This window comes from Zootoca vivipara, chromosome 7 (genome assembly GCF_965207765.1).
Source record: "Zootoca vivipara chromosome 7, rZooViv2.hap1.1, whole genome shotgun sequence".
Lineage (NCBI taxonomy): Eukaryota > Metazoa > Chordata > Lepidosauria > Squamata > Lacertidae > Zootoca > Zootoca vivipara.
The window spans coordinates 92541913-92565889 of NC_142590.1; the positions used below are offsets into that span (position 1 = coordinate 92541913).

Genomic DNA, 23977 nt, shown 5'->3' on the forward strand with positions numbered 1-23977 from the left:
TGTCCCTACGATGACCCAGTCAGTCGGGTTCATCTGAGAAATGGCGACTAAGGCACCTTGTTTTCAGCGTTGGCTTTTAGACACTGTTTCAATGCAAACACCTTGTGTTTCGGCAAACCGCATAGGGAATTTATTTCCAGCTCAGCAATATGCAAAACAATAGCAATAACCCAAAAACAATGAGGAGGAGGAGAAACAGATGCCTTGCTCGGGACTCAATCCTGCCTCCATCCCGTCGCCTCTCTGATCTCCCCCAGGTATGCCGCGTAGGCGGCCGGGGTGGCCGCAGCGCCGAGGCGAAAAGCACTCCAGGCATGCTCAGAGACCCTCTCGCCCCCCCCCTGCGCTCTCCACCAGGTGCCGAGCTCTGCCCAGTTTTAAGGCACGTTCCGGGGCTCAGCCCTGCCTGCGATTAGTCCCCCCCCGCCCCCACCCACAAAGCAAGGACTCCGCGCCTCCCCCTCCTCTCAGGCCCCGCCCACCAGCCTCGCCCCCGCCCCTGTTGTCGTGGAAACGGGACGCGCCGGATGGCGGCGGAGGCGGCTCTGGGCTGATCCCCCTCCGGAGCAGAAAGAGGAGCGCCATGGCCAAGAACAAGGTGGGCGGGGAGGTGCAAGGGGAGGGGGACACTAGGTGGGGGAGGGGGACACTGGGTGGGAGGGGGCATTAGGGTGGGGGAGGGGAGTAGATGAGTGGGGGAGGGGGACACTAGCGATCAAGCCAGATGGATGAGGGACCGCCATATGGTCTTGTGACATTTCCAACCAAGGAAGTAACTTTTCGCAGTTAGGTATGTGCCCTCCAGATTTGCACAGGTGTAAATCGGGACATGATTCTGACACCCCAGTTGTCACATGTAAGAGGATATTGTGGAGCCCAACACTTCGCTGTAGGCTCTCCTGCTGCACGATTCTTTTAGTGCAAATACCCTTTAGTCCACTTCTCTAACAGCTACAAGAGAAAGCCCTCCTGGGAAAAGCAGGAGTGTCCTACAATATCCCATAATAATGTGTTCTCAGGGGTTGGGAATATGCCTTAGCAGCTGTAGTGACGTGTCCAAAACAGCAGGCTGCATGCTGCGTGGCGCCTTCCGAGCATCAAATCAGACAAGCCATGGGAAGCTGGCGGTCAGGACCTCCTGCAGTTTTCCTTAAAATATTAATGGCAGCCACGCAGAGCAGAGGGTGGGGGGGCGGGGGGGCGAGGAACCACGGTTCTCCTATGCTCTTTTCTCAGCTCAGATTACACTACCACCCCCAACCTGCTGTTTGCCCCAAAATATTCCTGCAAGTTTCTCCCCCACAAGCCAGACAGCATATCTGAGGGGGGAGGGTAGTTTGCATCCGGAAAATGGTTTAGTGGGGAAAGTTGAGGCTTTGAGGCTCTGGGGGTCCCTCTGAGTGCCTTCCAACTCTACCATTCTATGATCCATACGATCCCCATGACTTCTGTTAATATTTCAAAACTTGTGGCAATGCACAGCAAAGACTTTCTGTGTCTGGTTTGGCCCTTAATTGTTCGCATGCAGCCATTTACCTTCGCTAGAGCCAAGATTTATCGCACTCTGTGATTTCTCCACCGGAAACCCTGGGGAGGGAGCTTAACCCTGAAACATGGCAGCAGCTCTTAGCAACTTGTGCAAAGACACTTTTACCATGGCATCCCACCCACCCTTAAAAAAAAACAGGAGCAGTGATTTGACCAAGAACTGTCGCTGGTAAACAAGGACAGCTGGGGCGTCTGTGAATGTCATACGTCTCATTGCATCTTTTTTGTCAGCCTCAGAATTATTCAGTACAATATTTCAAAATTCTGCCCATATGAGCAAACAAACACTGAGTGGGTATCTGTGACAATCACGTCTCATTCAGCAGCCGCAACTGCAGTGAATGCGTGATCTGGCGGAGAAAGATGTATCATATGTTCCCCAACCACAGAGTATCGCAGCTTCAGTGCTCAGAGAATGTGGTATCATCGGCACGACGAAAACACTACCAGGAGGGAAGAGAAGTATGGGCTGTGCATGACAAACAGGAAGACAAATACGTGTTCAGAATGTGATCTTAGAGATGCGCTCAGTTGCCTTGATGTGATGCGACACCCTGCCCCACATGCCAGTTAAGGCAGTCAGGTGCCCGACAACTCCAGGCATTTTCTTCTTCTTTGGCGATCGCTCATAGCCAAATAAGATTGTCTTCCATGAACACGGTCTTAACAGTGTGTCCATAAGCGACTGTGGTGGCCAATTCTAGATCCACATGTCCTTCCACAGTGGGGACATAGGTTTTTCAGACAGGAGTTGATCAAAGTGAGGGTTTGCCAAACATGCCTTCCTCTTAGCACGTTCCTTCCTTTTGTCCTGAGTTTGAGTGTCTTCAAAGCCCATGACACCTTTGGTAAAGACTGTTCTCCAATTGGAGCGCCCGCAGGCCAGTCTTTCCCAGTTGTTGGTGTTTATACTACATTTTTAAAGATTTGCCTTGAGACAGTCTTCAAACCTCTTTTGTTGACCACCCAGCTTTACGCTTTCCATTTTGAAGTTCAGCATAGAGTAGTTGCTTTGGAAGACGATCATCAGGCATCCGCACAACACGACCAGTTCAATGAAGTTATGTTGAAGAACCGTTGCTTCGACACTGGTGATCTTTGCTTCTTCCAGTACACTGGCGTTAGTTCACCTGTCTTCCCAAGTGATGTGCAAACATTATTGGAGACACCGTTGATGGAATCTTTCAAGGCATACCTGGAGCTGGATTGCTACCTTGTGATCCAGAGGCCTTGCAGTCACTAGGAGCAGTGCCCTGTTCCTTCTTCCCAGACGAGACATTGACTGCTCAGACCATTAGCAGCCCATGCTGGTGCTGGGGGCAAGCATTGGGTGCTTATTGTGCAAAAGTGGTCCTGCAAGAAGACTCCTGTTGATGTTCATGATACACAATGCTTGAGGTTCCCACTATTAAAATGACGGTGTCTTGTTCAGCTCTGCTGGAGTGGAATATCCCAGTTCTTAAGGGCCTGGTAAAATTACGTGTGTGCCAAGGGCAGAATGTAGAGGTGGTGGGACTTTCCCCTTTTTCTTATTTCTCCTTGGCATGTCTCATCTAGTATCCCATACCCCCACAGTGGCCAACCCGATGCCTTATGGGAATCCCACAAGCTAGAGCCCAGCCCACTTTTGTGCCCCAGTGACTGGTACTCAAAGAAGGCGTGGTGCCTCTGATTCTGGAGGTATCATAAAGGCGCCATTTTATTGGCATAGATAGACCAAACCACGCTGGCAACATATTACGGATATTTTCAGCCAATTAACTGACTTCTAGCTAATCGGTAAATTAACCGATTAAAGTTATTGACTGCTTTTTTGAGGCCACCCAAATGCACATGGCAATATGTATGTCATAATTTACAATTTACTATAAAACAATTTATCCCTTCACTCCATGTCCCCTCCCCACCCCAGCACCATTTTATCTTCACAAGGGATAGAGAGAGAGAAAAGCAAAAACAAGCCGTGAGTTTTGCAATAATTTGCAGCTGGGCTTGCTAGACCCCTGGCTCCTTTAGGAAGGAGAGAGAAAGTGTAAAATATTGTATCACTAGTATACTTTCTTTTATAGACTGAGTGATATAAGAGACAGGGCCAAATAGAATATTTCAAATTTCTGGGTCATCATGCTATCATGTTTTTAGGAGCTAGCATCTCATTTTTAGTCGCCAGTTCCACATAGAACTGAAGAAAAAATATATCTCTGATGTCTTACATTACATTTGATGGTACCTCATCATAACAGAGGAGTGGTGGTTTTTTTAAAAGGATATATTTAACATTCCATTTGCATTTGCTTTTCTTTTTATCTTGTTGCAGAACGTAAACTACAAAGGGCCTTACGGTTACCAAAAACTGAAAGAACGGTGAGTGCTTGGTTGTCCCCCCTCTCCCACAGCTGATCAAATCATTTAAAATTAATTTCCTCTTTCTGCGTGAATACAGTGGTACCTCGGATTAAGAACTTAATTCATTCTGGAGGTCCATTCTTAACCTGAAACTGTTCTTAATCTGTGGAACCACTTTAGCTAATGGGGCCTCCCACTGCTGCTGCCGCCCCCCTGTTCTCATCCTGAAGCAAAGTTCTTAACCTGAGGTTGGTGGAGTCTGTAACCTGAAGCGTCTGTAACCTGAAGCATCTGTAACCTGAGGTACCACTGTATTTTCATGGACTCTCTGCTGAAATGGGCAGAGTTGTATTCCAAACAGAAACCGGTGTAATACTTTTGATGCAAGAAAAGTGTAGATTTCCCCATCGCTTTGAAAAGCCGAAACGCATGGTGGGGTGATTTTTAGGCATTTCTCCACAATGTCAGGTATTTCTCAGGGGTAAACCGCAAACTCGCATGCAACAAACTCCACTAAAGTTATAATCCCACAAAATTATGACTTGCCTATCGTGCCTGTGGAGATCTCTATGTTAACCAGAAGGTTGGTGGTTTGAGCCCACTCAGGGACGGCTGTGGGAAGGATTCCTGCATTGCAGGGAGTTGGACTGGATGACCCTTGGGGGTCCCTTCAACTCTACTATTCTATGATTCCATCTTCCTGCACACACAGTGGAGGCTGGTTCACTAGGGCGAAGGGGGTCCTGCCCCACCAACCTCGGCCTGCTCTCAGTCAGCCCCTACCTGCCTGCTTTCTTCTTAAAGGTAAAGGTAAAGGGACCCCTGACCATTAGGTCCAGTCGTGACCGACTCTGGGGTTGCGGCCCTCATCTCGTATTATTGGCCGAGGGAGCCGGCGTACAGCTTCCGGGTCATGTGGCCAGAGCGAACCAGAGCAGCACACGGAAACGCCATTTACCTTCCTGCTGTAGCGGTACCTATTTATCTAATTGCACTTTGACGTGCTTTCAAACTGCTAGGTTGGCAGGAGCTGGGGTCGAGCAACGGGAGCTCACCCCGTTGCAGGGATTCGAACCGCTGACCATCTGATCGGCAAGCCCTAGGCTCAGTGGTTTAACCCACAGCGCCACCTGGGTCCTACCTGGACATACTGCCAGGGTTCTAAGCTGGCACCTTCTGCATGCAAAGCCACCTGGTGTTCTACCGTACCTCTGCGCTGCGACCCTTCCCTTAAGACATAGGAACCTGCTTCGCACAGCACCACCCGCGTCCCTTTTCTTCTTACTTACAGCTAATTCCAGGGAGCTGTCAGCATCCTCCTCTTTAGTTTCTGTTTTTTTGTCTTTGTAGAAGTCAACAGGGAGGAGGATGGGAAGGAAACCAGAATTAGTTAGCTCCTCCTCTCGTTGGCTCTGGCGCCACCTACTGTTGGCCTCCCTGCCTTCCGCCTCTTCCAGACCCAAGGTGCACCAGTTGCCGCTGCGTACGCAAACCTACCCTGGCAAGTTGTGTTTCCTAAAAGCGAGAGGGGGAAAACTGGAGACAGTTTTCACAATGTTCCGACAGGTCTAGCAGTAAAACGAAGGACATGTCAATAGAAGGCCGGCAGATAATGAAAAACTGGGCATAGGAATCTGCCTTAAGCCAAGTCGGGCCATTGCTGCCTCTCGATTATCGCTGCCTACTTGCCATTCACTGCCTCAAACCCAGGCAGCTGGGATCTGCATTGAAATGCGTTTCAGGTAGGCGGCGTATACTTTGAGCCAAACATTCCCCATATGATGAGGCTCAGTTGTTTCGCATTATTTTGATAACAATTGTGAAAGTCCCTCCTGCCAAGGATCGTTTGTCATGTTCAAAATGAAAGGATGGTTAAGCAAATGGAAGGAGATGCCTTATAATTAGCAGATATTGCCTGGATATAAAAGGATGTCATATAGAGGAGGGAGAAAGATTGTTTTCTGCTGCTCCAGAGAAGTGGACACGGAGCAATGGATTCAAGCTACAAGAAAGAAGATTCTACCTAAACATTAGGAAGAAGTTCCTGACAGTAAGAGCTGTTGGGCAGTGGAATTTGCTACCAAGGAGTGTGGTGGAGTCTCCTTCTTTGGAGGTCTTTAAGCAGAGGCTTGACAGGCATATGTCAAGAATGCTTTGATGGTGTTTCCTGCTCGGCAGGCGGTTGGACTGGATGGCCCTTGTGGTCTCTTCCAACTCTATGATTCTATGATTGTATGATTCTATGATCCAAAGAGCTTTCCTGTTCCCATGGCTGTGGCGTTCATCAAATGTTCTAATCTGCATTCAAGACAGAGAGGTGACTTAAAAGCGGGGGTCAGGGTGGGGGCTTTCAATTCACTGCCCCACCTCCAGGAATGCCCAGTCTCTTGGCTGTGTCCCTGCTTTGGCTCCTGAGCCTAGTGCATATCACACAAGCCCATTTTCTGCCACATGGAGTGGAAAACTCACCTTTCCTCTTTCCATTTGGGTCTCATGTGCCTTGCAAACAAACCCCAAAGGTGTGGCCGAGTAAGTTCAGGATGGCGTCTGAGAAATGGGAAGAACCAGCAAAAGAAGAATGGATGCAAAACTTGTGGAATATCATCACCATCATTTTATTTGTATGCTGCCTTCCAAAGTTGAAACTATGCTCAAGGAGGCTTACAACATGACAAGATTTACATAATTGCAAACATAACAGAAGTCATAAACAATAAATAATACACATCAAAAATTACGCAACCTAATGGAAACAATTTCCACATAAATCATAAGATCTAAAACTAAAGATACAACAATAAGTTAGGTTAATTTAGAATATGCAGGAAATGTAAAAAATAAATTTAAGGGACCGCAGAAAGAGGAGGAAGAAAGTTGAGCTTTGATATGTTAGAATGATTGTAAAACTATTGAAAATTGTGAATAAAAATTAAAATAAATAAAAAGAAATAAGAAGTGGTACATAAACAATACGTAGCAGGCTTTTGTAGGGGTCCGATCATTCTTTGGCGGAAGGCTGTGACAGGTAAGTTGCTATTGCTACAGGCTAGTAGTGTATTTTATTTAATTTTTTTATTTCATGGCATTTATATACTGCTTAATAGTCATGGAACCACTAAGCAACTTACGAAACAAAACTGTAGTCCAAAAAATCCGCAGAGCTTCAGGCTGGAGAAGGCTGCTCTAAGGTCTGGAGAGTGGGCATTTTACATCTTCCTCCCTGCCAGAGCCCCCATCGCCCTTTAAACGCATCTTAATTGCATTTGTTGTGTCATTTGCTAGGTTAGAGAGAGAGAGAGAGATTAGCAGATGACTTATTTGCAATGCAATGCCCTGCTACCCTCCATCTAACGGGATCCATGTGTCTTGCTTATATACAGAGAACCCCGAGCTTCCATCCGGTTCAAGTGTGCCCTTACAAACACCATTATAGACGTCCTTCGGCAGCGACCAGGATGGGTTGAAGTGAAAGAGTAAGGCTTGCATTTTTCTTCTTAAGGGTGTGTATGTGTGTGTGGGGGGGTGTCTTCTTCTCTCGTAATCCAAGCCACGGCAAACAACCGCAGAATTTATTTCCTGGTGCAAGAATCCCACTCCCCAAACCTCTTATCTCAACAGTGGTTTCTGCCTTTTGCTTTGCTGAACACGCCTTCCCCCTGCTCTTCTGGCAAGAACTTAAGAAATACATACAGTGGTACCTCGCAAGACGAATGCCTCGCGCAACGAAAAACTCGCAAGATGAAAGAGTTTTGCATTGCGCGAGGCATTTGCAAGACGGCGAGGTTTTCTATGGCCGCCGCTTCGTCTTGTGAAGCGCGGCCATAGAATGTAGCGCAGGAAGCTGACAGCTGATCTTCCTTTGCCGCCCTGTTGAGGGTGGGTGCTCTGTTTCTGCAGGGGACCATTTCCTGTTGGTCTCTGAGGTGATAAAAGTCAGCTCTGGGGTCAGACCACTTTGAAGCCCTCCCGTTGATTTCTAGTGCTGCTCTCCATGTGAATCCTACGCTGCATATTGCATTGACATTTTCTTGTTATTTATTTGAAATATTTATACCCCGCTCTTCAGTGGAAAAGGCTCCCCTAGCAGCTTAACATCCATAGTTAAGATAGTTCCCTGCCCGCAGGCATACAATCTAAAAATACATGACACATGAGGAAAAGCAGATGAGAGGGAAGAGGGGGGGAAAGCAAGCTCAGACATCAGTTCTTCAAAGTTATAGTTCTTATAAAATGAGATGAGAATTGGCAAAGCTTTTGCTAAAATTGTTACTGTCAGTGAGATGTCCCCTAAGAACAATCTTCAGAGCGCCATTCAATAATATGCTGTTGCTGCCAGTTAAAAATGAGGAGAGTGGCTCTAACAGAGCTCCTTGGATGTGCTTTTTCTGGGCAGGAAGATGAGACGTTTTCTGGGATTCCTTTGTTTCCATTGTAATTCCTGGGAGATGAAACAGTGTGGAATATCAGAAACGCAACATGTTACCTGATAGCCGCGGCCTCATTTGGCAGTCAAGGAAACCGTGTCAAATCTTTATTTAACATATATTAAAATGGCTCCGGTTGCACCTTTGACTGAAATGATTTTGTTCCAAGGGTGGCTGATAGGCTCTCCTGTGACAGTTTGCAATAAACACACTGACATAAAATGCCTCTTTATTCATAGTTCTGGAAAATGGATATGCTTGGATGAAAGCAGTCCTGGGAGCAACATATGCGCTTAAATTAAAGGTCCAGGATGTTTATGGCATTTTAAGCCAGCCAATTAACAGATCCATAAAAGCGGTGCAGCGAAGGAGCGAAAGGGACCTTGATGTGCTGGGTTTTTTGTGCCCAACTGGATGTTGTTTGACCTTTTCCCGACAGCGAAGGGGAGTGGGACTTCTACTGGTGCGACGTCCGCTGGCTCCAGGAGAACTTTGACCACACTTACATGGATGAGCACGTGCGCATCAGCCACTTCCGCAATCACTACGAGGTGAGAGGAATTTGGTGCCTTGGTTGCCAGCCGGGTCACACTAGCACAGAGTAGGGCTGGGCGATACCCGGTTTTCAACATCGCAATATATCACCAGCTAAACATCACCAGGGACCCAGGTGGCGCTGTGGGCTAAACCACTGAGCCTAGGGCTTGCTGATCAGAAGGTCGGCGGTTTGAATCCCTGTGACAGGGTGAGCTCCCGTTGCTTGGTCCCAGCTCCTGCCAACCTAGCAGTTCAAAAGCACATCAAAATGCAAGTAGATAAATAGGAAGGAAGGTAAATGGCATTTCCATGTGCTGCTCTGGTTTGCCAGAAGCGGCTTTGTCATGCTGGCCACATGACCTGGAAGCTATACGCCGGCTCCCTCGGCCAATAATGCGAGATGAGCGCGCAACCCCAGAGTCGGTCACGACTGGACCTAATGGTCAGGGGTCCCTTTACCTTTACCTTTAAACATCGCGGTATACATCACGAAATAAGGATGGACCTGTGCAAAGGTATTGGCTGGCTTCACGGTTTCCCCCACATTGTGATTTTGTTTGCATAGCACACACGGACCACAATTCACAATATATCGCCAGGTCAAAAATGATGAAACCAATATCACAATACGGACTTCAGACCGGTTTGGGTTGACGTATCGATATATCACCCAGCCCTGGTTTGAATTGAAAGCAACTTGGATAACATAATCCCACATGGAATCACCAGGTTTGGGGCTCAGCTCACAACCTCTTCATCAAAACCCACCCATCGTTCTGAGAATAAGAGTGTCTTAAAAACAAGAGTCATCATCATCATCATCATCAATTTATACCCCGCCCATCTGGCTGGGTTTTCCCAGCCGCTCTGGGTGGCTCTCAACAGAATTAAAAGCACAATAAACCACCAAACATTTAAAAACATCCCCAGACAGGGCTGCCTTCAGATGTCTTCTAAAAGTCAGATAGTTGTTTATTTCCTTGACATCTGATGGGAGGGCGTTCTACAGGGCGGGCGCCACTACCGAGAAGGCCCTCTGCTGTGAGTCTGGCCTTCACGGTTGTAGAGATGGGGGCAGTGTCTACTGTGTCAATTATACATCTTATGCAAACAGCCTTGAACTGTGCATCTTCATAAGAAGAGCCTGCTGGATCAGGCCATCATTCCACTTTGTCTCTTGGTGACCAACCAGTTGCCCCAGTGGGAAGCACGCAAAGCAACGGGAGCTCACCCCCTCGTGTGATTCGAACTGCTGACCTCACGATCGGCAAGCACCAGAGGCTTGGTGGTTTAGACCACAGCGCCACATGCATCTCCTCAAGACGGTGGGCGAGGGGTGGGGAAGAGGCAAGAGGCTGGTATGGGAGCACTGTGGGTGGGCCCCTCCAAGAACATTGATCACTTATTTGCAATTGACAAGGTTAGAGCAACACCTCTTCTTTACTTCACATTTTCAGCTCTCATTAATTTCAAAGCTAGTTCCTTTGGCAATTTTTTTCCATTTAATATCCTGAGTTGTCACAAGCCGCAAGATAGCCAGTTATTAGTAACAGCTATTTCTTTTCTTATAAATTACTTACAGTACAACTGTGATAGCCGAGGGTCTGTGCATGTTTGGTAAGTCGTTCTATATAAATAGGCTACAAATTTCTCTCGCCCTTCTGTTTTCATTAGTAAGAAGGCATAAAAATATTTTTCATGCAGTGTCTGTGCTCAATGAATCATCAGTTTTGCTGAATTAATTAAACTAAGTGGTTTTAATTTGATTTTGAATAAATGTGCAGCTAATTGTTACTGTTTTGAACTGTGTTGTGTTGCTATCTTCCTCGGCAGGTTGTGCAAACGGCTGTTCTGGACGATGCTCTTTATAGGGCAGGGTGGCGGGAACTGGGGATGAGTTTACGGAACCAAGAGGGCAGGGACCAAAAAAGGTTTGGGAACCCCTGGGCAAGATGAACAGCTAGATAAAAGCAGCTCCCGTTTCACCTGAGCATTTATTGAGGCTGTTTTTCTCATCCTTCGTGCCCTTGCAGCTGACTCGGAAGAACTACATTGTGAAGAACCTGAAGCGGTTTCGGAAGCAGCTGGAGAGGGACTCTGGGAAGCTGGAAGCCATGAAGTGCGACTTCTTCCCCAAGACCTTTGAGATGCCCTCCGAGTACCACTTGTTTGTGGAGGAGTTCCGCAAGAACCCCGGCATCACCTGGATTATGAAGCCGGTAAGAGGGCTGCTGGCCGAGGGGAAGCGGGACGAGGCGGCTCCACCATTGCTTTAGCACAAATTAAGCAGACACCTTTTCCGGAGGAGAAGATAGCGGGGGTCTACCACACTGCTGCTCCCCAGCTCCAGGCAGACAGGCGAGAAAAGGCGGCCATGGCGAGGAAGGTTACAGCCTCCGATTTAGGGAGAGGATCTCAGCAAGGGAGGGGCGCGTGGTGCTTATCTGCATGCGTCTTAAACAAACAGGTGGGGCCGTGTTTTCAACTCTGGATGTGTACAAGGGAGGGGAGCTGACTTTGCTGAGTTCTCTTAGCCAGTGGCAGAGAAAGGGCGGTGCAGTGGGGGTGGTCTGCCCCAGGTGTCATCCCTGAGGGGGGTGACGAAATCCCCCGTGGGCGGATTGACGCTGCGCCGATAGGGACGCCCTTAGGGACAGGGCCTCAGCCATCCTGCAGCTGGGGGGGAGACAGTGGGCGGACAGCAGGTGGGCCGGGCTGCCCCTATGGGTGCCGTGTGCCCCACCCTGTCTCTCCCTGTGGGTGGTTCACCCCACCCCAGGTGCCCGAGAGACCTCCTCCACCGCTGCTCTTAGCTCAGGAACGTTGCACCCAAGTAGGGCCCACCCATGCAAACCTAATTTCTCCTAATACACACAGTTTTGCATGTAATCATTTTACCCAACATTCAGTTTTAGAAAGCAGTTTCCCCATATGCAAATCTTTTTTCTATGTTATTTTTGCTAGTATCTGCATTTTTACTGGCACTTTGCCCACTTTTTGAACGTTTGCATGCATTATCCGGCACTGCAGAATTTCAATTCCGAGGGATGGCTGCGTTTAGGTTTGAATATTGTTTCGGAAAGTAAAAACCAGGTGGCTTTTAAATGAGAGCTGACTTGAATCTCTCTCTCTCTCTCTGTCTGTCACTGTGTGTGTGTGTGTGTTTGTGCGTAGATATATATAATAAATGAAACACTCCGAATTTTCTTCAACGGGTCACTGTTTCCTTCCATCCCCCAGAGCTCCGATTGCCCCTTTCGGAGACCTTAAGAGAAACAAGCTTTTCCTGTATGTAATAATTGATTCTGCTCACTCGCTTCCCCAAGGGAGCAGGGGGTGGGGGTGAAAATCTGCCTCTTTGGGAGGCTAGCAAAGCAGTCGAGAGGAGGCAAGGCAAGGCAAGGCAGGCTGTTGCTGCCAGATGATGAGAGACGTTTTAGCATCATGAATACGGCACCACCATGCATAATTACCTCCACACCCATCTGCGAGGCTCGCAGTGGGGCAGGTCGTTTGCCGGGCAGATAAAAGCTGGCACCAGCCGCTTCTTGCCTCCCGCCTGCAAATGAGGGGCAGGCATCCGAGTGGGGGAATGGGAGGCAATTATGCAAACGAGCGTGTGAATTACTGCCAGGAGGATAACAGCCAGCGATTATCTAAGTCTACAAATGATAATTTGTGTTAATTGCCAGCAAGAAACCTTGCATTAAGCTGATTTGGGCCCACATCCTCAATTAACATTGGGGAGGAAAAAGCAGGATCTGCTCAACGAGACTGTATTAAAAAGGTTGCAATTACCAACAAGTGGAAGAACGCGGGTTGAAGAAGGCTCTGGAGGTGGAGGCAGGAGTTCAGTTCTCCTCAGGTTCTGGTTAATAGATCCGGTTTTTTACTATCCTCTCCCTTTCAAAGGGGGAGAGGAAAATTAAGTTAAAAGTCAATATTCGCTTAAATACCTCGTTCACGCTGCGTATTCTAGAAAGGCCTTGGAATAGCAGGTAAAGTTGGTGCTTTCTCAGCAGGGTTGGGATGGAGTGGTGCCTAATGAGAAGGAGCTGTGAGTTCTGCGCTGCGGATTCTGCGAGCTGAAACCCTGCGTTTTATGCCTGCGATATATCAAGCCGGGATATCTCACTGTCGCTTCGTCATTAGAGAAGGGGATGCAGAAGAGCAGGGCAGATGGAGATGCAAAATAGGGCTTTTGTAGTGTTGGCAGCCCTGGGATCTAGGAAAGAATTAGGCAAAGGGTCTGGAACAGGAAGAGGGTCTGGAAAAGAAGGAGCAGCCAACCTGCTCCCTTCGCTAGCCAACCTGGTTGCTAACCCAGCGGCCTGCTTATCTGGTGTCAGGAGCGAGCCAGCGGTGACTCACACCCTGCAAGTTGGAGTTAACTCTTAATTAGCGAAAACGCAATCAACACAGGAGTGCCAGGCCTAATGAGCACAGCAACTCACTCCAATAGGTCTTGCCCCCATGAAGTTGCGGTGTCAGGAGTATGGGCAGGAGTCAGGCTCTGGGGCCTGTAGTGCCTTGCAGGACTGGGGCCTGCCTCAGCTTGTGCTGGAGAAGCAAGGCATGGCCACACAGGTGAAGACCTCAGCTTGTGCTGGAGAGGCAAGGAGTAGTCACCCAGGTGAGGCCACTTGAGATCTCACTGCACCTGGTGGCAGGAGCTGGGAGGGATAAAAGCCCAGCATTTCCCTTCAGCTCTTTGCCACAGCAACGCTATCCCTGCCTGGTTGCATCTGGCCTCCTGTTCCTTGGACCCTTGCCTTGTTGCCGCCGTGCTTCTTGGACCCCTGCCTCGCCTTCGCCTTGCTCCGCTCCTGCCCCATGGACCTTCGCCTTGCTTCTTGTTCCTGGATCCTTCGCCTTGCTCCTTGCTCCTTGGACCCTTGCTTCGCCTTCGCCTTGCTCTTGCCCCGTGGACCTTTGCCTTGCTTCTTGTTCCTGGATCCTTCACCTTGCTCCTTGCTCCTTGGACCCTTGCTTCGCCTTCGCCTTGCTTCGTGCCCCGTGGACCTTCTGCCTTGCTCCTCGACCCTGCTTCTTCACCACCATCTTTTCTCTGGTCCTGACGCCCGCCGACCGGACCGTGACATGCGGAGACTGAAGGTCCCTGCCTCCCCAAGTCCCCTCCTCTCCAGGGTTTCCCCCAAGCAATCTGAGACTGCGCCTGTAGGAAGCTAACTTCTCCTTCGCCCTCTTCATGCCTCTTCTGGTTCTGGGTGCAGGGCTGCATATGTGGCGCCGAGATGCAAAGATCCGCCCGGCGCCCCACCCCAGGTTGCCCCGCCCCAGGCATGCAGGAGGGCGGAGCCAGCCGGCTGCCTCATCATCTTGCTGGATTGGTTGCCCCCGAACCTGCGGCGCAGAGCTGCCCGCAGCAGAAGAGCCCACTGCGGCACTTCGACAGACAGGCGGGCTCAACTCTCGGGCCCTGGGCTCTTGGCCTGGTGTTCCTGAGAGCCCGGCGCCCGGGTGCCCGGCACCCCTAGTGCCTATGGGTAAGGCGGCCCTGTCTGGGTGACCTGTGGGGGGCTTGTTGCAGCAAGATTGGGAGACACCCACCCATGCTTCTTCACCAGCCTGACCCATCTCTGTCTCTTGACTCTCCCTCCAGCTTCAGCTTCTGCCTCTGGTTCTGGAATCTGGACTTCTCTCTACCACAGACTCTCCCCGCTCACTAAGCCCTGTTACCTCTTCAGCTTCTGACACCTCCTTCTCCCAGTCTCCTCCTCCTCCTTCGTCCCACCAAGACTCCCCGGACTCTGAGCTTTCTTCCCCTGGGGTTTCCCCAGCTATTCCTCCCACCATTCCTCAGCATCCAACTGGCCCATGACACTTGCGATCTCTAGGATGGGGGGTGGGGGGTGGGCAGATACAAATGCTTTGTAGGCTCCAGTAATGGATACTGCGGTAGATAGCACAGTGCTCTGCAGTGTCAGCCTAGCCCAGAGCACATGAGCCACCTTCCTTTCTTGGCTAGCACCTGTCAATCCTCTCCCAGGCCCCCGAAGTCTGACCATCTCGGCACGGAAGGCTCCATGCCATGCTTGGCTCTGTGCTGATTTAAGCAGCTGCCGCTTAAACGAGGTGGGGAGAATCTCATGAAAAGAGCCGGCAATAAAAAGATTTCTTTCTTTGCCTTACAAAATGTTCTGCTGGGGTGGGGGGTGGTGGAATAAGCGGGCCTTAAAACTAGGAAGGTAATATATGAGACTGAGACAGGGACGTTTTAACAGCGCAATATCTCACTTTCTGCGAGGCTCAGAAAGCTTGCTTTATCACCTGGGGGAGCTGGGATTCCGGGATTTCAGAGCTGGTTTCGAGGAGGGCTGCTGAGGCACGGCCCCGGAAATTCAAGGGGGGGGGGGCTGTGTGTGGCTTTAGCTGATTCTGTACACAGCCAGAGGCTCAGGTGATAAGCGTCAGGCCGGCCACCTACAGGGTTGGCCGCTGACATGCAAGGAGCCTGAGAGCTGCATGTCTTCCCAGGTGATTCCACGGTCTTTGGGTAGGAATGTTTGTTGCAAAAAAGAGTTTGAGAGCGGTGGGCAAATGCCAGCCCACAACTTCCATTCTGGCCTTACTACACATTTCTTTTCCAAGATGGAGAGTCAGATTAGGCAAGAAACTGTGAGATCTGTGATTGGATCTCCTGTGGCTGAGGATGAGGGTGGTGCTCATGATAATAACAAAAATAAATCTATATGCGGAGTAAGGAGGAATTAAAGAACCTTTTAATGAGGGTGAAAGAGGAGAGTGCAAAATATGGTCTGAAGCTCAACATCAAAAAAACCAAGATCATGGCCACTGGTCCCATCACCTCCTGGCAAATAGAAGGGGAAGAAATGGAGGCAGTGAGAGATTTTACTTTCTTGGGCTCCTTGATCACTGCAGATGGTGACAGCAGTCACGAAATTAAAAGACGCCTGCTTCTTGGGAGAAAAGCAATGACAAACCTAGACAGCATCTTAAAAAGCAGAGACATCACCTTGCCAACAAAGGTCCGTATAGTTAAAGCTATGGTTTTCCCAGTAGTGATGTATGGTGGGCAGGTGGGCGCCGCGCGCAGCTGCGCAGCGGACCGGCGGACCGGCCGGCCAGCGGGCGGGTGCAGCTCGCGGCGCCCTCCTGGCGGGACGGCGCCATGGTGCCCTGCGCCACCGGGGGTCTACGACGAGCCGGCCCTGAGGAAGTCCCTCTTTACACAGCTTAAGTTTTAACTTCATGCTTTAAATTCTGTATATTGTATGTTTCTCTCTCTTTTTTCCGTAACCCTAAAGGTAAAGGTAAAGGGTCCCCTGACCATTAGGCCCCGACTCTGGGGTTGCGGTGCTCATCTCGCGTTATTGGCTGAGGGAGCTGGCGTACAGCTTCCAGGTCATGTGGCCAGCATGACAAAGCTGCTTCTGGCAAACCAGAGCAGCACACGGAAACGCCATTTACCTTCCCACTGTAGCGGTACCTATTTATCTACTTGCACTTTGACGTGCTTTCGAACTGCTAGGTTGGCAGGAGCTGGGACCGAGCAATGGGAGCTCACCCTGTCGTGGGGATTCAAACCGCCGACCTTCTGATCAGCAAGCCCTAGGCTCTGTGGTTTAACCCACAGCGCCACCTGCGTCCCTCCTCTCTGTAACCCTACTTTGAGACAAATAGTGAAAAACAGGCCATGAGTGCGGTGCTGATAGAGCCAAGGTTGCAGGTTTGATGTCTGTAAAGGACAGCTACGTATTCCTGCATTGCAGGGGGTTGGACTAGATGATCCTCAGGACCCCTCCCAAGCCCATGATACTTTGATTCTTTGAAGCAAATGATCAATGGCACCTACAAAACCATAGATCTGGTCCAGCCTCCTCCCAAGGACACAGCTACAACGTCCCTGAGAGGTGGCCCACAGCTGTGGTGATGGCCACTAGCTTAGATAGCTTTACAATACGAGTAGACAAATCGATGGGTGGCTCACAGCTGTGATAGGATGGGACTTCAATGTACAGAATCAATTCCTGCCTCCAAGGTGGTTTTCTCACCAGCATTGACTGCAGGGGTAACTTTAAGAGCCCTTGATTTACAACCGAAACATCTGTGGGGGGTGAAAGCAGTCCCATTTAAAACTTCCCCCCAATACGTGCAGGAGCAAGGGAAACTTTTTGCCTTCGCTGCGGGAGAGACAGGCTGCATAGCAACATGCGGAGCCATAAAGATTTTACCAGCTCTCCTCTGGGATGGCCCGCATAACTCACCCGTGGCACCGCCACTCATGAGTAATGCCACCATCCCAAATCTGTGCCCGTAAAACCTTTATATCATGGCACACCATCAAGCATTCCCTTTTATATTGCTAAATAAAATAGCATCGTCAGCTTTAGAAACACAGCAGGGAGGAGAAGCGCTGAGCTGCAGCTGGAAAATTTGTGGGTGGCTGGTTTTAAGGCAAATCGGGCGCCTCTTTGTAGCCTTCCTCCCAAACACCTTAAGGCTTTTCACAATGTCTTAATTGTTGGGGCCTAGAAAGTGCCTGTTATGTGATAAGGGACACGGGGGCCCCTAAGCTGAAGTGTGATTCCCTCCCCACAGCAAGAAATGGATTCATATTCTGCACTAAAAAACAAACGAAAAACCTCCTGTTCAAATGTTTCAATTCAGTCATGCATATCCACACACTTATTTTGCAGAAAATAACTTTATAGTGTTGAATGTTTCGTTTTCTCCCACAGGCAACGTTTACAGTTTTTCATGGGCAGTGTTAGCAAAGGGACCATAGTAATATTTATCACATCCGCATTCCATTTTTCCTCCAAGGAGCTCAAGGCAAAGTGCATGTGTTATGCCAGTGATGGGCAACCTTTTGAGCTTGGTGTGTCAAAGTTCGCCAAAAAACTGAGCGGGTGGTGTGTCACTTCAAGAAAAAAAGCATAATTTCGCGATATTTATAGTTTAAATAACAAAAATGTGTAATTGTAATATATAACTGTATTTAATAAACCAAAAACTAATTATTTAACCAAACCAAACAAAAAAAACCCTTATTTATCACAAAGTGCCCAGAGTTGTTGAGCTTTTTGGAGGGAGCTCCTAACCAAAGTTTTGGAGGTTTTTTGGGGGGTGTGTGTGTGCAAAAGTTGCTTTGCTTTTTTGGGGCGGGTGCCCCAAAGCTGCTGCACTTTTTTGGGGGGAAAGAGAACAGAAATAAATGACGAACAATATCTTCGCTGGAACTAACACGCAGCACCGACATAGTCTGCCAAAGCGCCAAAAAAACCCAGCACAGAACGGGTTAAAAAAGAACATTGTTACGCCAAAGCGCCAGAAAAAAAAAACAGCACAGAAAGGGTTAAAAAACCAATCTCTGGCTACCAACAACAGCGGAGACATGGAGAGAAGCTGTAGGAGGAGCGGGAGAACAAATGGGGGGAAACAACAACAACAACAACAGCGCGAATGGGCGTGCCAGCAGTGAGGGCTCTGCGTGTCACGTCTGACACGCGTGTCATAGGTTCGCCATCACTGCGTTATGCCATTTTTTCATTAACAAGAAACTTGTAAACGCTGAGGGATGGTGACTGGGCAAGGATCACCCAGCAAGTGGCTTTGGATTCTGAACTCTGAACAGCCAAGTCAGCCAAATAATTGTAGGATAAAAAAAGATGCAAAATGATCAGCTGTCAATATTTGCTTAACTGGTGCAGGTTTTCAGAATCCATTTCCTCTTTGTATGTCGTGTGGATTGCTTTGGAGTAGAATTTGTTAAGAAAGTTGTCGTTTTACTTCTCTGCAAAGGACATCGTGCAAAACAGTCCCTTCACCGCTTCCTTTTCTTGCAGGCGGAGAGAGGAAAACGCCGGGCGGACGACGGGCTAGTAACGGTTTTCCTCTTTTTTGCAGGTTGCCCGGTCTCAAGGGAGAGGCATTTTTCTCTTCCGGAAGCTCAAGGATGTAATTGACTGGAGGAAGGTGAGATGCCTCCTTCTTCTCACCTCTGAGGAAGGGATTAGTTGGGAACAGCCTACCATACAGTTTTGCTCGGTGAGCAGCAACTTTGCATCAGCTGCTTAGGGGTTGGGACCCCATATGTTTCTTCTTCCTGCCCTCTACTGTTTAGGGTGGCTTATATATGGAGATCATGGGTGAGGTGGTGACCCTGGAGGCTTCTGGTTTCTTTGAGCCCTGGGAGATTTTCAGGTGTAACTTGGTTCACACCAGAAAAACACAGGAGCTCTAGTACGATGAGTGGGCTGACTAGAATACTATTCACTCTGGACAGCACACGCAGAATCTTACTTCAGTTTAAAACCAACCAGACAAGCAGAATCTTCTAATTGCCATGATGTGTAGCTGTACACTTTGGTCCTTTTTGTTGGTTTTTGTAATTTGGTTAAAATATAAAAGGAGAACTCCCTGAATGCCTAGTTCAGATATCCCCAAACTGCGGCCCTCCAGATGTTTTGGCCTACAACTCCCATGATCCCTAGCTAACAGGACCAGTGGTCGGGGAAGATGGGAATTGTAGTCCAAAACATCTGGAGGGCCGAAGTTTGGGGATGCCTGGCCTAGATCCAGGTTTGGGGCAAATATTCTTTGGTGAGACAGCTGCAGCTGAGATTTAAAAACACAAGCCATACAGCAAAGTGAAGCGTGGAAATATAGGCTGTTAGACCTTTAAAACATTCCCTTGTAAGCTGCTTCCAAGTTTCCCCACTTCCTTCAGCATTGAAAGAGATCACGCGTTTGGTAAGTTAAGAATGGTTTACTTACAAACTTTTTAAAAGTCAGGTTCATGTGTTTTCCCATACAGCAGCAAGAAAAGACAGGCATTACAATGTAGTTTCAAAAAGTGGTAAATGTTTCTAAAACATTTTTATAGAAACACAAAGATGGCTTACTAAAGCCCCACGGTCTGAGCTTGGAGCATCCAGCTTAGACATTCTTACTGGTCAGGTTCATATGGTGGAAAACAAGTAGAACCATCTTTGTTTCCTGAGAATGCCTCTAGGCATGCCCAGATGTAGACTGGGGAAACAAAGATGGCAGCTGAGGGTCAGGGCTTCAGGTAGCAGCACAAACTGCCTGCCTGGTAAATAACATTTTATTCAAAATTAGGGAGGGTTAAGGGGGCTTGCTGGTGCTGAGGGAGGTGTCTAGGGGTGCCCTGGTGTGTTGGATTGGGGAGCCCAGATTTAGGTGTATGGGGGTCTCCCTCTTCCTCTTATTCAGGCCATAGCTATCTCCATATTTGGCTTCTGAAACTAATTTTCTTCCAGCTCCAGAAACCTAACAACGTTAGGTGGGATATACGCCCTGCTATATCAGATTTTCCAAATGTGATGTGGCTGGAGTTGTAATCCAAAGCATATTGTGGGCAGCCTGTTACTGCCATTGTTCTCCTTATTGTTGCATCAGTTAGTTGCTTTATGCAAAAACGAAATGTCACAGAAACAAATGGACTTTGGTGATTCAGCTTCTGGCTCCTCTTTACAGCCCACTGAGGCCTGGATGTCTGGGTCGACGTGTGAGAGGCAATTTGGTCTAAACAATATTCTGGTCCTTCCTGTGTCTCTGTATTTCTCTGCTTTGTACAAGAGCAGGCAAGCAGCCCTGAGCGAAGGCAAAAACACTTCCCATATTTAAGGCTGAATCTGACCTCCTTCCCAGGCCCCCAATATACATGGCAACCTGATCCCACAGGTAGACAAGAGCAAAGTTAGGAGAACGTTAAACAGTGCTCCCATTCTTCCTGACCTAAGCAAGTCACCCGATCTCCTTCACAGGACGGCGTCCGCGTGGATGACCAGAAAGATGAAATTCCAGTAGAGAATTATGTAGCGCAGCGCTACATCGAGAACCCGTATTTAGTCGGTGGTGAGTTGCCTGCTTGCAGCCTTTGTATCAGCCCAGAATTTGTGTGTACACACAAAAACACAATCCTGCACCTCCGTCCCAAATTTGGAGTGAATTTCCCTGACCGCCACGGTCTCGTTAATAAGGTGGGGCACATATTCTGCGATAGGCTCCCCAATGGAGATTGTATTTCCTACATCAGACGTAAAATGACCATTTGTACTAGTCTAAACGTACATGGGTGGGTGTCATGAATGATTAGTGCCCACTCTTGCCCTCTGCATGTAGATTAGCAGATAACTTCTCTCTTTGGAAGTCAGAGAGAAGCTCCAATTCCCACTAGTTCCAGCTGCCTGCAATTAATACTGTATGCTCCGTTGGAGGTGAATGATGTTTGCGGCTCGCTCAGTAAACTATCCGGTGATTTGTTCTGTAGTGGAGAAGGTACTTCTATTGTTTCTGATTGACTTTGACTTTTCTACAAGTATCTGTTTCTGTGGTTTTTGTTGCTTAACCGTGACAGCTCTTGGTAGCAATTACACAGCCTTCAGCGATAAAACCTTCAGTTCCTCTGTTTACCTTTCAGCCGCTTCGCTGATGAGGCTAAAACATCCCACCAGGGCTTTGGGTTTCCATGTTTCAATTCTCTCATCTATCATCATCATCATCATCATGATCCCTTCCAACCCTAAAATTCTATGTATGTTTCTATGCTATAAATATTCACACAGGTCCAGCTTTAAAAACGCTCGCTATGAGAAAATTCACTTATCCAAACACAATGAGTTAGTACCCAAACCTCGCTATACACACTGCAGATTCAGATATTCAAGCAGAGAGCATTTTTTACTTCTCGTTTGCCTTTTGCTGGTTGACTGAAGAACAGGAGAAGGAGCGAGGGGTGAGAGCAATTTTTTCTGGGTTTCTCTCTCTATTTTTGCCTTTTGGAGCTCAACATTCTGTGCTTGGGAACACATTAGAAATCTCTCCATGGGAATCAATGAAAATCATCAACTTGTTATGTGAACACTCACCTAACGGATAATATCCAGGGAACACACTACTGTGTTCAGTAAGTGGGACCTGCATGTACATAATAGTCTTTACATAAGCGGAAAAGACAGGTCGCTGCCCCAAGGAGCTTACAGCCTAAGAGTACCTCCAGACTGGGAGTACGGTTGTATTCTGCAACATGTCATTGATACAATAAGAGTATGCTAGTGGTGGAATTTGCTACCAAGGAGTGTGGTGGAGTCTCCTTCTTTGGAGGTCTTTAAGCAGAGGCTTGACAGGCATATGTCAAGAATGCTTTGATGGTGTTTCCTGCTTGGCAAGGGGTTGGACTGGATGGCCCTCGTGGTCTCTTCCAACTCTATGATTCTATGATTTGTACCAGACCGCCCACACAACCTTCTTAGTTCTTCAGTATCTGAAGAAGTGTGCATGCACACGAAAGCTTATACTAGGAACAAACTTAGTTGGTCTCTAAGGTGCTACTGGACAATTTATTTATATATTTCGACTGCGTCAAACCAACACAGCTACCTACCTGAATCTAGAACCTTCTCAGTTGTTCTGCAATGCTTCCCCAGTGTTGCTGCACTATTGCTGCCTGGAGGGGGCGCTATTGTGATACAGCACAGCAAAAGTGGACAACCCACCCACCCCGGAAAATTTGTGGTATAAAAGTTACGAGACTTCAGGAGGAAGTTACGGGGCAAGCACTGATTGGAAGTGAAGCGCTTGGTTTGCCCCCAAAACCTTTGCAGACACAAACAGTATTGAACGTGGTGGGATTGTGTATAACCGCTCTGATACCGCCAGGAGCACAAATCTCCATGAATGCCCCAAACGAAAGGACACATGGAGGGAACTAGCGCAAATGTAATGCCATTCTTCAGTCCTGAGAATAAGGAATAAATAGCACAGTAATTAATAAAGCTATTTCTCTTGGGTTCACAGGGCGGAAGTTTGACTTGAGAGTGTACGTCCTAGTCATGTCGGTGAGTGAACAGGCCGTCGCCCCTGCAATGCCTAGCCCGTCCCCTAAATTGATGTGATAGCCAGCTAGGAGCGACTTGCTGCTCACCACCGCTTTCTTTTCCTCCCAGTATATCCCACTCAAAGCCTGGCTTTACCGGGATGGCTTTGCCCGCTTCTCCAACACCCGCTTCACTCTGAGCTCCATCGATGACCACTGTATCCTGACCTGTCCGCTCAGTGCATGAGCTGCTTCAGGACCGAACAACTTTTTGTCAGCTGTTGGGGGGGAGAGAGGGACATTTGCAACAGGGTGCCCGTGTCCTTGGTGCAGGAAGACTGCGGCGCCCGCTCACGCTGAGCAGGTCTGGCAGCCAAGATGAGCAGCCTTGCCTGAAGTCCCTGGCAGATCGAGGCAGCTGCAAGCATTGAAACAGCCTTTCCTGTTTCTATATGTTCTATTTATTGCCTTTATACCCCACCCTTTTATGTGGGGGGAAAATATTAATCCCTGCGACCCACATGTGTGGGGTGAATTGGCTGAGTGCCTGAATTCAAAATGCAAGGCTAACCTCACACTCCAGCAGGGAAGAGACCTCACTAGCAGAGTTTAAACACACCAAAGTCGAGCAGCAGTATAGCGTTAGGAAGGCAGGTTGTTAGAACCTTTAAGTCTGCATGTGAACAGTGCCCCTCTCTTTCTACCCCTTTTGCAATGAACAGACCACACACACTGTTAAGTACAGTACAGTCATACCTCGGGTTACAGACGGTTCAGGTTGCGCGTTTTCGGGTTGCGCACTGTGCTGAACCCGGAAGTACCAGAATGGGTTACTTCCAGGTTTCGGTGCTCGCGCATGCGCAAAAGCACTAAATCGCGCTTTGCGCATGCGCGCCGAATCACAACCCGCGCATGCACACAGCGCTGCGGGTTGCAGACGCGCCTCCTGCACGGATCACGTTTGCAACCCGAGCATCCACTGTAAGTTTAAAATGTTTACTTACAAAACATTCCATAGGTCAGATTCATGCATTTATCCAAGCAGCAGCAAAGAGAACATAGGCAGAATAATTTTGGGTAGAAAATGGAAATATAGCGTCAAAACACATGCTCTAAGCTTGACGCTTGCTTAAGCATGTCTTCCTTGGTCAGTTACATGACGCAGAAAGAGTGAGGGAACAGGAAGAGAAGGCTTCACTTCCTCCCTCATTGGAGAGGAGTGGGCATGACCTACATACCGGTAGCTGAGTCTAGGAATTTAACTCTGTGACCTTAACTCATTCAGTCACTAAGACTG

The 23977-nt window shown here is 48.5% G+C and overlaps 1 protein-coding gene across 2 annotated transcripts in view; it reads left to right on the forward strand.

Annotated features, from left to right (window-relative positions):
• Positions 1 to 487: 487 nt before the first annotated feature.
• Positions 488 to 23977, forward strand: part of TTLL9 (tubulin tyrosine ligase like 9) — a 32908-nt gene continuing 9418 nt past the window's right edge. The window contains exons 1-9 of one of the 2 annotated variants that reach the window (XM_035124031.3): positions 488 to 598; positions 3866 to 3912; positions 7275 to 7367; positions 8758 to 8869; positions 10889 to 11074; positions 18747 to 18887; positions 20630 to 20720; positions 22662 to 22702; positions 22811 to 22898. In XM_035124031.3, the coding sequence (XP_034979922.1) occupies positions 584 to 598; positions 3866 to 3912; positions 7275 to 7367; positions 8758 to 8869; positions 10889 to 11074; positions 18747 to 18887; positions 20630 to 20720; positions 22662 to 22702; positions 22811 to 22898 (814 nt within the window). In that variant the 5' untranslated portion in view covers positions 488 to 583. The remainder of the gene's footprint in view (positions 599 to 3865; positions 3913 to 7274; positions 7368 to 8757; positions 8870 to 10888; positions 11075 to 18746; positions 18888 to 20629; positions 20721 to 22661; positions 22703 to 22810; positions 22899 to 23977) is intronic. The other variant, XM_035124032.3, reaches the window with a different exon arrangement.